At 43.0% G+C, this 14,274-nt stretch overlaps 1 protein-coding gene across 1 annotated transcript in view; it reads right to left on the bottom strand.

Moving 5' to 3' along the window:
• The window catches only part of tbc1d32 (TBC1 domain family, member 32), a 121,520-nt gene that overhangs the window by 89,654 nt on the left and 17,592 nt on the right, over nucleotides 1-14,274 (bottom strand). Inside the window, exons 12-18 of the mRNA XM_056294202.1 lie at nucleotides 11,280-11,382; nucleotides 7,870-8,007; nucleotides 4,753-4,842; nucleotides 3,231-3,373; nucleotides 2,609-2,736; nucleotides 1,079-1,280; nucleotides 213-292 (exon numbers count right to left, since the gene is read on the bottom strand). Coding sequence (XP_056150177.1) covers nucleotides 213-292; nucleotides 1,079-1,280; nucleotides 2,609-2,736; nucleotides 3,231-3,373; nucleotides 4,753-4,842; nucleotides 7,870-8,007; nucleotides 11,280-11,382 — 884 coding nt within the window. The remainder of the gene's footprint in view (nucleotides 1-212; nucleotides 293-1,078; nucleotides 1,281-2,608; nucleotides 2,737-3,230; nucleotides 3,374-4,752; nucleotides 4,843-7,869; nucleotides 8,008-11,279; nucleotides 11,383-14,274) is intronic.

Raw genomic sequence — 14,274 nt, 5'->3', positions numbered from 1 at the left:
TAGAAAGACTGCACGGCCTTTATTTCCTGTGTAAATTTGTGGTTTCAGATGATTATTGGTGCTTGTTGTTTATTGTTGAATTAAGGACAGTTTTTAGAAAAAAAAACACCTATCTAAGCACTCAAGTTACAGTTTTCCTCAGCAGATAGTGTATACATGCGTCTTATGCATGTGCGTTTGTATGTGTGTGTATACATATATATAAGCCTTACATGTTCTGCAGCTCCTTAGAGGATGTTCCAGCAACAGCTCCTGGAATTGGGGTTGGGATCCTTTCCGATTTGAAACTAGTCTATAAGACAAACCAGGGAAACATGTCAAGTTACAATTTCTATCACTCCGTAAGACTAGATTATCAGTTAGTGTGTGAGGTTGCAGCATAAGATTTTGGCTAGATGAAGTCAAAGGCGGGTCTCATCTCAAAAACATAACATGGCAACATATGTGGCTAAGGAATCCCAGAAATCATGTGATGTGCAACCTCAAACAAGGGGGTTTAGACAGACACAAAAAGATACACTGTGTATCTTTAACAAGGACCAAAACCATGGTGCTGGCATTTGGTCATTATTCCAAACAGGTTGTTAGTTTACCAATCACTTTTCTTAAAAAAGGCGATGCGTGTTGATAGAGGTCAATAGAAGGGTGAAATTGTGTTAATTAAGCTTATTAAAGATTCAGACAGCAGAATATGGACTTCGGATTGGGCCACATTTGTACGTGCTGAGTCATGGAATACCGGTTCAAAACTGTATGTGCAAGAACACAATGACCAATCAGGCCATCTGATTAAACTTTAACAGATGTGGTTGAATCAGAGTATGTTTGAGAAGGGTATTGTTTTCTGACTTCGTCCATGAGTCAATGACTGATTCATTATTGAGACAAACGTTTCTGAGGAGGAACAGGTAAGTGGTAAAATGGCCAAATAGGGCTTTGCCATTGAGAAATTTAAAACAACATGTAATTAGTGAAAGCACTGACTCTACGCTAGTCTACCAAGTAATTCCTCTGTAGCTACCATGTTGTGGTAATGGTTGGGAATTGTTTTTAGTGTTGGCTCTCGTGTAGGATTTACCTTTTTCCATACCGTGGCTATAGAATTGTGCAGGCCATAGGGCTGAAGAATCTGCAAGCCCTCACAAGTGTTGTATATCTGCCGGCAGACGAAGATGAAGGCCCCACACACTGCAGGGGACATTTCTGACTCTTGTAGTGAAGGGAGATCCTTTTCCAGCAACCTCTGGGTGAACTGCACAATGACATGGGCAGCAAGGGTCCTGGATACAAAAGCATCGTAAGCAGTTCATTGTCAAAGGAGAGACAGAGGGAGAAATGAAGAACAGAGAAAGCAAGTTTTTGAAAAGGAAGTGACACTGGACATGACAAAACTATAATGCTGTACATAGGTCAAAAGATATTTAGTAAGTACAGCTGTCACAGATGTGAAAACATTCAAGAATAGGATGAAGGATGGAAAAGGTTAAAAGAGAAAGGCCTGTGGCGTGAACAGAGATTCCACAGGTTTGTTTTGACAGACTTAGTGTCTATTAAGTGATATGTACATTTTTTTACCCCCCCTTTTTTTTTACCCCCCCCCTTTTCCCCCAATTGTATCCAGCCAATTACCCCAATCTTGCCAACCCAGTCTCTGCTCCACCCCCTCTGCAGATCTGGGGAGGGCTGCAGACTATCACATGCCTCCTCCGATACATGTGGAGTCGCCAGCCGCTTCTTTTCACTTGACAGTGAGGAGTTTCACCAAGGGGGACGTAGCACATGGGAGGATCGCGCTATTCCCCCCAGTTCCTCGTCCTCCCCGAACAGGTGCCCCGACCGACCAGAGGAGGCGCTAGTGCAGCGACCAGGGCACATACCGACATCCAGCTTCCCACCCGCAGACATGGCCAATTGTGTATGTAGGGACACCCGACAAAGGCAGAGGTAACACGGGGATTCGAACCGGTGATTCCCATGTTGGTAGGCAATGGAATAGACCGCCACGCCACGCTACCTGGACGCCGATATATACAATTTTATACAATATCTTCAACACTTGTTGTAATGTTATGTTTCCCTGATGTGATATGACTTTAAACCTGACCTATAAACACAAGTTGAGTAAATGCCTTTGCTGTCTCAGAGATGGTGGACAACCGTCGACTAGGTTACATAACAAAAACTCAGTCCTGATCTTCTTCCCCTTAAATGAAAAATGGCCGTGAGGCTGTCTGAGTTCACCAATCTCATGCTATTATGCTCAGTCATCCTTGTGGTAATGTGTTTATTTACCAGTGCAACACCCAATACCATGAAATGCTATCCAAAACTGTAATCGCTGTAAGGTAATGACAATTTGTCTGCACATTTGGTGAAATTGATAATTTGCTTTATGAACTCTGTAAAAAGGTACGTATTACTCCCTAAAGCCCTTTACTCACTTGCCTACTTATAGATAGGTGGATACTATTACTTTTTATTCATGAACACTCTGAAATCAGGTTAACTTGCACTCTGACTGTCAGCAACACACACACACACACACACACACACACACACACACACACACACACACACACACACACACACACACACAAGATACACTTACCCTTCCCCTTGAGCTGCAACTAGATTCTTCTCATATAAGAAAAGAGCTAAGCCTCTGTCAGTGTTAGCAATATGAGCCAAAGCGTCCGCTATATGAGTCAACGTTGCAGCAGGAGACTTTAATTTGACCTGTGAACCACAAAAAAAACCACACACACACACACACACACACACACACACACACACACACACACACACACACACACACACACACACACATTAAAATTGCCTCAGGAATAGAGTGGAACAAATACAAAACCATGAAAAGAGATTAGCATATATTTACCAGTTTTCCTCCACTTGGAAAGCCACAGCACTACTATGAACTGCTATGTTTCCATAAGTGCATCTGGGTGGATACGGAAAGTTCACAAACAACTGACAAATTGCCTAAACCTGCCCAACTGAGACGTGATGATGTGTGGATAACAGCTGCTCCATTATCTCCGACCTGTGACCTGTGATAGCAGGACATGCTTCACCATCACTACCAAGAGATGGCCTTCACTGTGTTTATAAGTGTACATATCTCTTTCTTTCTTCTGTACGCCTTATATTAGCTTATATCTTCTTTACTGTATGTGTGTGTGTGTGTGTGTGTGTGTGTGTGTGTGTGTGCTGACCTGCTGTTCGTTGAGCAGGGTTACAACAGGAGCTAGCAGCGCCTGTATGACAGGGGTCTGGTAGACACATTCTATTGCACACTCAGTCCTCTCACACAGCGTCCACAGCACCTCCATCACTAGACCACTGGGGGACAGGGAGTCTGGACACACAGACAATAAAGTACCTCACTGAAAACAGATGATGGGTGAATCAATCCAAACAAAACTGGTCCTAAAAATTTTCAAAGGCAAAAAGAAAAGCAAAAATATAGGAGCTGAACTGTGAGCTATAAATAAAAGGCCATTAAACAGGACACACTAGCTCTATGTAGTTGGAGACAGCCTCTGTGATCTGAAATTTTATGTTCTTATCACAAGTGTAGTTCCATACATGTGACTACTGTACCGCAGAATATAACCACCATATAAAGAAATAACTCCCCCACATTGCATTACAGTATGTACGTATAGGAATGTACTCATCACATTATACTTTACTCATCTGCAAATTAGATATTAAAATATCTTTTTTAATTCAATTAACTTGATCTACTTGTCACCTACTGTATTATGTAAAATACTTGATTCTCACAACAACACAAGTTACTGCAAGAATATAAACTATATACATCATCCCAGTTTTTTCAAATCATGGAATTGTGATTTCTAATGAGTTCAGTTAAAAAAATTAGTATGTAAAGCATGCGACCATGACAGTTTTTCACTAAAATGGGTTTAAAAATGTGCAGGTGTGATACTGTTTTAAGAGATTTTTGTTCCTATAAAATGAGGTTGTGTTGCTGTAAAGCCCCTTGAGGCAAATTTGTAATTTGTAATATTGGGCTATACAAATAAAACTGACTGGACTTGAGTCTGCGCCATTGCGATTGCAGATTACCTTTCCTCTTATTCTTCAAATGACATAACACAACAATAAAGCTATAGAATGCATAAACAAATGCAAATACTCACACCCATACACACACACACACCCACACACACAAGGTTTCTTCCTTGGAATTATGACTTGCTCAAAATTCACTCCTATCAGAGGTACATCTGTGTCATCCTAGGGGGGAAGGAAAAGTTTAAAACAACTCTGACTCATTCACCATGACTTTCTTATTACACTCAGAAAAAAAGTGACGTTCAGACATGGGAGCTCCTCAAAGTCAAGGCAAAGGACACTATTGATCACTTGTGCAAAGTCCCCGTGCTATTAATCATGAGAAGAAACACAGGCCATAAAGCTGGGCTTGTGAGGAGACTGTCACCGTAGTACACGACTTGGTGCCAAGTTAAATTATATTGCCTAAGGAATGTTATGGCTCATAGGGAGAGTCCCTCTGTCCTTCTAGACTTAAAGATTTTGTGGCAGGCAATTTCAGGGTGGGAACTCAAATTTACTGACGTAGATAACAGTGTGTGGACATTGAAACGATAAAAAAGAAAAATCTAGATCGAAAAGAGATTGTTTCATCCCAAGACTCAACTTTGCTCCTAGTTAATTTACAATCCTATTGAGCGGCTATCCCGATACCTGTGAGTGAGGTTTCGCCATGTGAGGGCTCGGGGTGTTGGTACATGATGTTAATCAGGGTGACTACCAGGTCTGTGAGGCCGACGGGATCTGAAACACAGACAGGAAGGTAATAAATCTGTCATTCAGGTTAATCAGTAATGTGGGTGAGAAATAAAGAAGGATTTTAGAGGAACTCATTACATAACATGATCATACTGGTGACTACTTGAAAGTTAAAAAAACTACATAAAAATGACCATTTATTTGTACACCAAGAACTGCCATAATTGAGAGTTCAGTCTTTCAAACTCAAGTTTTGGAAGCAGCAGAGGCAACATCTACTGTTAGGATAAGTGTCAGTATTTTTAGAGCTGTAAATGGAATTTAAAAATTCATTGTTCTGGAAGGGGCCAGATTATAAATTTTCAATGTCTACATATTTTATACAGCGGCAACATCCCCTTAAGTGGTGGCCGTCACTGCTTAGGAGAAATTAACAGTTGAACTATTTTGAACCTGAAGTTTGGTAGGACAACAGTAAATGGAAAAATTGGTGAGGAGAGACTTCAAGTACTGGTTTGGATGTTATGAGTTAAGAATAGTAATATCTCCTGGTCTCTAACAATGCAGTGAGCATGTGAGCAAACTGACTGGAATCCTTGAATCGCTGACATGCAGTCAAGGTGTGCAAAACATTAAAATGACAAATAGATATAAATTAAAAACGGATGGGAATGAACCGACAGACTCCTCTAGACATAGAGGCTGACGTTCATGAGTAACACCAAGGATTTTGAGATTAATTTGTGATATATAACTGTTGTCAAGCAATACAGCAAGAAAGTCTGAACATGGGAAGGCACCTGATACTGATGGAGGACGATGAAATCTCAGCAGTTGCCTGAAGGGGGCCAGAGGTTTTGTGTAATATAAGTTCAAAATACCCTGATACAATTAGGGCTTTCAAGAGTCTTTCTAAGAAGTAATTTCAAGTTTGGCATCATGTGATCTATGGAAGTTATGCCTTGAGAATAGTGAAACAGGAAATCAGTGACATCATCCTTGTAGTCTCTAAAGGTCCATCCATCCATCCATCCATCCATCCATTATCCAAACCACTTATCCTATCCCAGCAGTCATTGGGCGGCAGGCGGGGCGACACCCTGGACAGGCCGCCAGACCATCACAGGGCTCACACACACACACATATACATATACACACACACACACACACACACACACACACACACACACACACACACACACACACACCTCGGGACAATTGAGTACGGCCGATTCACCTGACCTACATGTCTTGGGACTGTGGGGGGAAACTGCAGCACTCGGAGGAAACCCACACAGACATGGGAAGAACATGCAAACTCCACACAGAAGACAATCCAGGACGACCCCTCAGGTTGGACTAGCACGGGGCTCGAACCCGGGATCTTCTCGCTGTGAGGCGACTGCGCTAACCACTGTGCCATCATGCCGCCCCTCTAAAGGTTCTAAACCAGTTTTATTTTAATGTCAAGAGCTGACAGTATTTTTCCAAAAATGAGATTTTTTGTATCCACTTGTACATATTCTGAAATGTTTAAGGGCCTGTAAGTACCACCGGGTTAATTGGAATTATTTTAAACAGTAATTATTTTTATGTGATCTACTACTACTACTTTGTGCTGCTCCCGTTAGGGATCGCCACAGCGGATCATCCATCTCCATCTCTTCCTGTCCTCTGCATCTTCCTCTGTCACACCAGCCACCTGCTGTCCTCCCTCATCACATCCATAAACCTCCTCTTTGTCCTTCCTCTTTTCCTCTTCCCTGGCAGCTCCATATTCAGCATCCTTCTCCCAGTATACCCAGCATCTCTCCTCCACACACGTCCAAACCATCTCAATCTTGCCTCTCTTGTTTTGTCTCCAAACCATCCAACCTGAGCCGTCCCTCTAATATACTTGCTCCTAATCTTGTTCTTCTTTGTCACTCCCAACAAAACTCTTAGCCTATTTTTCAGTGATGATTGTTATGATTTTGACAAAGCTGTTTCCACTGTCATTACACAGAAATCTAGGCTTAAATCGCAGACAAGCTTCTTCAAATACTCATCACAATAGCGCCTCAACAACTGTAATATGCAATATGTCCACATGCTGCCATATTTCATTACACATGTAGGTGAGCAACTGATCAGATTATTTTAAAGGTGAGCAACAGCTGGATAGGACCTATTGTGCTGTTCATCAACAGGTTGACACCCCAAAGTATGAGGATTATGAGCACAATAAACTATTCACATCCGAGTAAACGGACTGATCTTACACTAACTCTGACTGAAAGATGACAAGTTGGCTGACAGAGGAAGTGAATTATGGGTTATTTAATGGTTAGGACGGATGGTAGGCATATTAATCTATAGCAATAACAATTACGCCACTACTTAACTTGAGTCACTAATGAGTCACTAAGCAAGGGTGGAGGGTGACATACCACTGAACAGGTGTGGAGGGAGTGGGAGTGTGTAGTACAAGGTAAGGAAATCACAGCAAGTTGAATCAGTTCGTCTGGATAACGTTCATCGGGGGAAATGTTTCATCACTCATCCAAGTGACCTCTTCAGGCTCAACTGACTACAGGTATCCCAACCCTTATAAACAGCACAGTGGCCTACCGACAGAAAACAATGATCGGTTTCCTATGCAAATTGCCATGACCATTAACTAAGTGTACATGAAACTGATCGTGGTTTTCAGTCATGTCACTGTGCCGTTTATATGGATGGGGATACCTGCAGTAAATTGAGATTTAAGAGGTCACTTGGATGAGTGATGAAACATTTCTGGAGTTTACGAGTGATCACAACCTGAGATTATCTGGCGTAATTATACTAAAGAGGAAGTGAACAAGTGGGACTCATTCATGAAGGACATTTTGCTATAATTTTTACACTGTATTCACTATTGACAAACAATGATATAATAAAGAAAAACAATTAGAGGGTTTAAAATCTAGATCCCTTCAACTATATACATCATTCTTTTTAGAGCTGCACCATTTTATATTCACACACTTGGCAAAAAATGTGCAGATGTTTAAAACATCTATATGAAGCAATGTCTTTCAGCATCATACCTTTGCTGTTCAGGACTTTGATAGGGAAGAGATTTCTTCCACTGCTGTAAAGGAGCAGTTTCCCAAGAACACACATTGAGTGGACAAAGACGGCATACTCCATCTCCTTCCCTGTGTAAGTACTCCTCTGGACTGAGCCTGCAACGTGCACGAAGACAACCAAAAACATTACAGTTCACAACAGTACTATCATCCCTCACCTTCCTTTGTGCCCATGTTACAATGCAGAAAACCTTCCAACATTTCCAGTCTGTGAAAGTGTAAACATGTAAGTGCTCATCATCTGTTGACAGCCGATTTAAAGTGAGGGGTTAGTGTGAGGATATTGGACAGGGAATCGACAGGTACCTCCCCATTCAACATTACAATGATATTTGAGTGCGTATTTGATACAAATCAGCATCCATCCATCCATTACCTGAACCGCTTATGCAGCTCTCAGGGTCACTGGAGCCTATTCCAGCAGTCACTGGGCAGCAGGCGGGGAGACACCCTGGACAGGCTGCCAGCCCATCACAGCCCAGCACAGCACAGTGTGCGCGCACACGCCCACACACACACACACACACACACACACACACACACACACACACACACACACACACACACACATATATATATATTCATACTAGGGACAATTTAGTGCGGCCGATTCACCTGACCTACAAGTCTTTGGACTGTGGGAGGAAACCGGAGCCCCTGGAGCAAATCCGCACAGACACGGGGAGAACATGCAAACTCCACACAGAGGATAACCCGGGATGACCCCCAAGGTTGGACTACCCCGGGGCTCGAACCCAGGACCTTCTTGCTGTGAGGCGACCGCGCTAACCACTGTTGATACATATCACGATTTTTCAAATATCCTATTATGATATATAATGTGATTAGATATGCTTTTTTTTAAGGCTCCATCACTTCTTACCTACAGTAAAATCTGAAAACTGCAATAATCCAAAGAAAACTTACAATAACATACATTATTTTAAGCCACATGTGTTACAAAAGCTTAAAACATGGGTATGCTTCCCTGGGTAAATTGGAACAATTCAAACTCAAACATTCAGAGATTCAGAAATCATTACATCAACCCTCTTCACATATTCTGTTCATTATGTGTCAACATTGCAATTTAGGGGAAATGCCCCCAATATCAAAATCATCATGGCTTCATATCGCAACTTTGAAATGATTCCCTTCCAGCCCTATGAGGAAATGTGAAATGAACAGAGTACGAGAAAAGAGGACGCTCCTGTTCCTAAATGAAAGCTGAAAGAAGATGCCTTAGGCTTTTATTAATTGCACAAAACAAGTCTTACATTACAAAGCCTGACTGAAATGGAGCTTGTTGAGAATAACAAAGACAGTCCTTGTTCCTTTCTCAGGCACATATCAGTGATGGGGAGTTGGCATATCTCTGTTCAGCCAAGGCAAAGGTCGAGACATTGTTCTGTGTACCTCCAGGAGCCAGCTGGCTTGCAGGAGATAATACCACGTACCCACGACTAGCATCCTCCTTCACCTCGCCTCGTTTTTCTCCCCACTGTCTTTTTCTGTCCCCTCTTCTCTGCTGTTACCAACAACCCCATTCTGCTCTCTCCTCATTCTTCTTTTAGCCCATCACCTCCACCCATTGCTGCACAACGTCAGGCTGCACAGGGCAGACTTCACAATAAACCCCAATTGGTCTTTGATGGGTTTCCAATGCCTGAGATATCGTTCTCCGGTCTTATTGTAATTGCGCAGGAACCAGATATCAAACCAGGGTGGAACCTTTCACAGCTGATTCCCAGAACCAAGCAGGCCAGTGTAATGGAAACAAACTGTGATTTTCAAGCTAACAGAAAAAACATATCTGATTCTTCATCTAACTGTTTTGTCATTTTTCCCTCTACTTTAATCATCTAACCCCTCCCCCTTAAACTATCCTGCCCACACCCACCCCTCCATCCTCAACTTCTGAACGTCACGTCCTCTTTTCTTTCATCTCACTTTGTTTGTCTTGTTCTCCATCCTGACGCTCCACTTTTTACATTTTCATTCCCTCTATTACCTTTCTTTCTGTTTTTCTCTGCTCTTAATGGACATTCCCCACATGAAGAATGAAAAGACAGTGAAACCACAAAGGGAAAGAGAAAATCACAGACATTTAAGAAAAAAACAAAAGTACACCTTCGGAGTACTTCAGCCCGAGAAATATATGAAGGTTTTCTTTCACAACACATTACAATCATCACTATTGCAAGTGTATATGTAATCTGTATGCGCTGGAGTAAGAGAGAGACTGCTGTACTGAAGATTTTCATAACTCATCATCTCTCATCTCATCTTTAGCCTCTTCTCCGGGGTCGGGTCGTGGTGGCAGCAAGCTAAGTAGGTCACTCCAAACGTCCCTCTCCCCAAGCAACGCCCTCCAGCTGCTCCTGGGGGATCCCAAGGCGTTCCCAGGCCAGATTGGACATGTAGTCCCTCCAGTGCGTTCTGGGTCTACCCCGGGGTCTCCTCCCAGTTGGCCGTGGCCGGTAAACCTCCAAAGGAAGGCGCCCAGGAGGCATCCTAATCAGATGCCCGAACCATCTCAACTGGCTCCTTTCGATGCAAAAGAGCAGCGGCTCTACTCCAAGCTCCCTCCAGATGTCCGAGCTCCTCACCCTATCTCTAAGGCTGAGCCCAGACACCCTACTGAGGAAACTCATTTCAACCGCTTGTATCCGTGATCTCACCCTTTCGGTCACTACCCAAAGCTCATGACCATAGGTGAGGATTGGAACGAAGACTGACTGGTAAATTGAGAGCTCTGCCTCCCAGCTCAGCTCCTTCTTCGCCACAATGGTCCAGTACAACGTCCGCATTACTGCTGATGTTGCACCAATCCGCCTGTCAACCTCCCGCTCCATCCTACTCTCACTCGTGAACAAGACCCCGAGATACTTGAACTCCGTCATTTAAGGCAACAACTCATCCCCAACCCGGAGGGAGCAATCCACCATTTTCCGGTAGAGAACCATGGCCTCAGACTTGGAGGTGCTGACTCTCATCCCAGCCATTTCACACTCAGCTGCAAACCGCCCCAGTGCACGCTGGAGGTCGCGTTCTGATGAAGCCAACAAAACCACATCATCTGTGAAGAGCAGAGATGCAATTGTGAGGTTCCCAAAACGGACACACTCCTCACCTTGGCTGCACCTTGAGATCCTGTCCATGAATATCACAAACAGAATCGGAGATAAGGGACAACCTTGGCGGTGTCTGACACCCTCCGAAAACGTGTTTGACTTTGTGCCAAGAATGCGGACACAGCTCTCACTTTGGTTATACAAGGACCAGATGGCTTGTAGCAACTGCCCCGGTACCTCATAACTCTCAGACTAAATTAAACTCTGAAAGCAATCAGATAGACGTTTACTTACAGGTGTTTAGTTGCTCCATTGGGTGGGTCACATCATTTGTCTCAGCTACGACACCTTCATGAGACTTGCTGTACTGAATGCACCTCTGTAGGGCCGCTGCAGTCTAAAGCAAGAATTAGATTAAGCGATTTAATTATATATAGATATATATATGTAGGGAAACATTTTTTTAATACATAGCAGTACAATCTTGTTTCATGCATTGCACACTCATCAACTGCCAACAAGTGCGCGACACACGAAACAAGCTTGTACTGCTACAGTTAAGGTCAAATTAGCCTCCTTTATGAAATCAAACAAAACCCTTAACTTTTCCATGGAAATGACCATAACCAAAACTGTTTATAGTTTAACTGCTTCCAAAAGAACAAAGACAAAATCTCCACTAAGCTTGATTAAGATATTTTACTGATGTGCTGAATTGAAACAAGAAAAAACAGAAATGACAAGGCCAAAATTATTAGCCCTCTGACAATTAATAGTCAAAAGTGTAACCTTTCTGACTCACAACTGACAACAACCTCTTATGGTAGTTCCTAACTAGGTTGGCATATGTCTCTTGAGGAATCTTAGCCCATTCTTCCATGGCAAATTGTTCTAGTTCATCCAAATTGCGTGGTTTTCGAGCATGGACATTAACCTTGAACTCCCGCCACAGATTCTCAATAGGATTGCGATCTGGGCTCTGAGAGGGCCACTCCAGGACCTTGATTTTGGTGTCCTTCAAAAAGTTTTGGACCAACTTGGATGTATGCTTCAGGTCATTGTCTTGCTGGAAGACCCAGCAGCGACATAAAGCTAGACTGGCAGCAGATTTCTTTACATTATCCTTCAAAATGTCAACATAATCTTCTTTCTTCATGATCCCATGAACCAAAACAAGGTTCCCTGTGCCTGAAGCAGCAAAACAGCCCAACAGCATTATGCTCCCACCACCATGTTTAACTGTGGCAACTGTGTTTTTAGGGTTGAAGGCCTCTCTCTTCCTTCGCCAAACAAAAGCAACATCCATGTGCCCAAACATCTCAAGTTTAGTCTCATCAGACCAAAGGACAGACTTCCAAAACTCATGCCCATGTTTCAAATGTTCACGGGCAAACTGCAGTCTGGCTTTGATGTGCCTCTGTGAGCAATGGAGATTTTCTTGGACGATGACCACAAAGCCTACCACAATGAAAAGCCTTCACAACAGTCTTCCTTGAAACATCAAGTCCAGAAGAGGCCAGTTCAGCAACGGTCATCTTGGCAGAAATCCGGGGATTGTTGTTGACAATCACTGACTATTTTCCTCTCCAAAGTTTTTGAAATCTTGCACTTTCAACCATGCCCAGGTTTGTTTCTAGCAGAATTTGTCTCCTTGTGCTTTGCAATGATGCAACATACAGCTGTTCTAGATACTGTGAAATGCTTGGAAATGGCAGTATAGCCTTCCCCTGTAAGATGAGCATCCACTATCTTCTTTCTGAGTTCCAGACTGATTTCTTACCAATAATTTAAGAGTAGTCCCTCTCAATCAAGTGTTCAAGTGCCACTAGCCCTTCTTCTTCTTCTTCTCTCGGTTTACTGGTGGATCGCAAACTACGTTAAGGTGCATACAGCCACCTACTGTACAAGAGCGTGTAATATCATGTCATGTTCCATCCATCCATTTCCGAACCGCTTATTCTGCTCTCAGTGTCGCTGGAGCCTCTCCCAGCAGTCATTGGGCGGTAGGTGGGGAGACACCCTGGACAGGCCGCCAGACTATCACACAGGGCCGACACACACACACACACACACACACACACACACACACACACACACACACACACACATTCATACCTGGGGACAATTTAGTATAGCCGATTCACCTGACCTACATGTCTTTTGACTGTGGGAGGAAACCGGAGCCCCTGGAGGAAACCCACGCAGACACGGGGAGAATATGCAAACTCCATACTGGACGACCCCCAAGGTTGGACTACCCCGGGGCTCGAACCCAGGACCTTCTTGCTGTGAGGAGACCGCACTAACCGCTGTGCCACCGTGCTGCCATCATGTCATTTTACCCTATTAAATTCTACCCATCAACCTTGTGTCACTTAAAAAAGTAGAGTGCCTTCCTGGTGATTTTAATCCCCTCTCCCTCTCCTTCTGTTCCCAGTATCCCCATCAGATTCCACTTCCGTCCCACCTCTCGGACTTTATCCTGTGACCTTTCTCTTTCCACTTCATACATGTTACAATGTAGTATTACATGTTCAGCGTTTTCTTTAACTCCACAGTTCTCACACTTATCACTGTCCCTTTCCCCCATTATAAACAAGGTGCCATTTAATCCTGTATGAGCCAATCTTAGTCTTGTTACGACGATCTCCTCCCTTCTGTTCCTTTCTTTATAATTCTTTGCTATGACAGATTTTTGTATTTTGTAATACCCCCTCCCTTTCTGGTCTTCCTCCCACCTTTTCTGCCATACCTCCATTCCTTTCCTCTTAATCACTACTTTTCCTTCCCCTTTTCCAAGTGGAACTGATGCTGTTATTTCTTTTTGCAATGCCATTTTTGCTAGTTTATCTGCACACTCATTCCCTTTCGGTCTCTCATGTGCTGGTACCCAACAGAACTGTACGTCTATACCACCTCTCTGTAGTCTTAGCAAATGATGGTCAATTTCAATGATTAAGTCTTCTCTGGCAGTTTTTGTTAACTGTATACTTTCCAAGAATGCTATTGAGTCTGTACATATCACCACCCTATTAGGTCTGACCTCTTCAACCCACTGTAACCCAATAATGACTGCCACTGTTTCTGCTGTATATACTGATAACTGGTCAGATATTCTTTTGGAAATAGATATTTTAAAATCAGGAACATACACACCAATTCCCACACACTCCTGTTTGCTCTTGGAACCATCTGTGTAGATTTTGATATAACTGTGATAACTATTACTTAGGTACACACTTGTTTTAACTCCCACTTCATTCATTATCCATTCTCTTTTCTTTTCCAG

Source organism: Lampris incognitus, chromosome 15 (assembly GCF_029633865.1).
Source record: "Lampris incognitus isolate fLamInc1 chromosome 15, fLamInc1.hap2, whole genome shotgun sequence".
NCBI classification, from domain to species: domain Eukaryota; kingdom Metazoa; phylum Chordata; class Actinopteri; order Lampriformes; family Lampridae; genus Lampris; species Lampris incognitus.
Note: the sequence above shows the minus strand (reverse complement) of the source record. Positions and strands in the feature narration are given on the sequence as shown.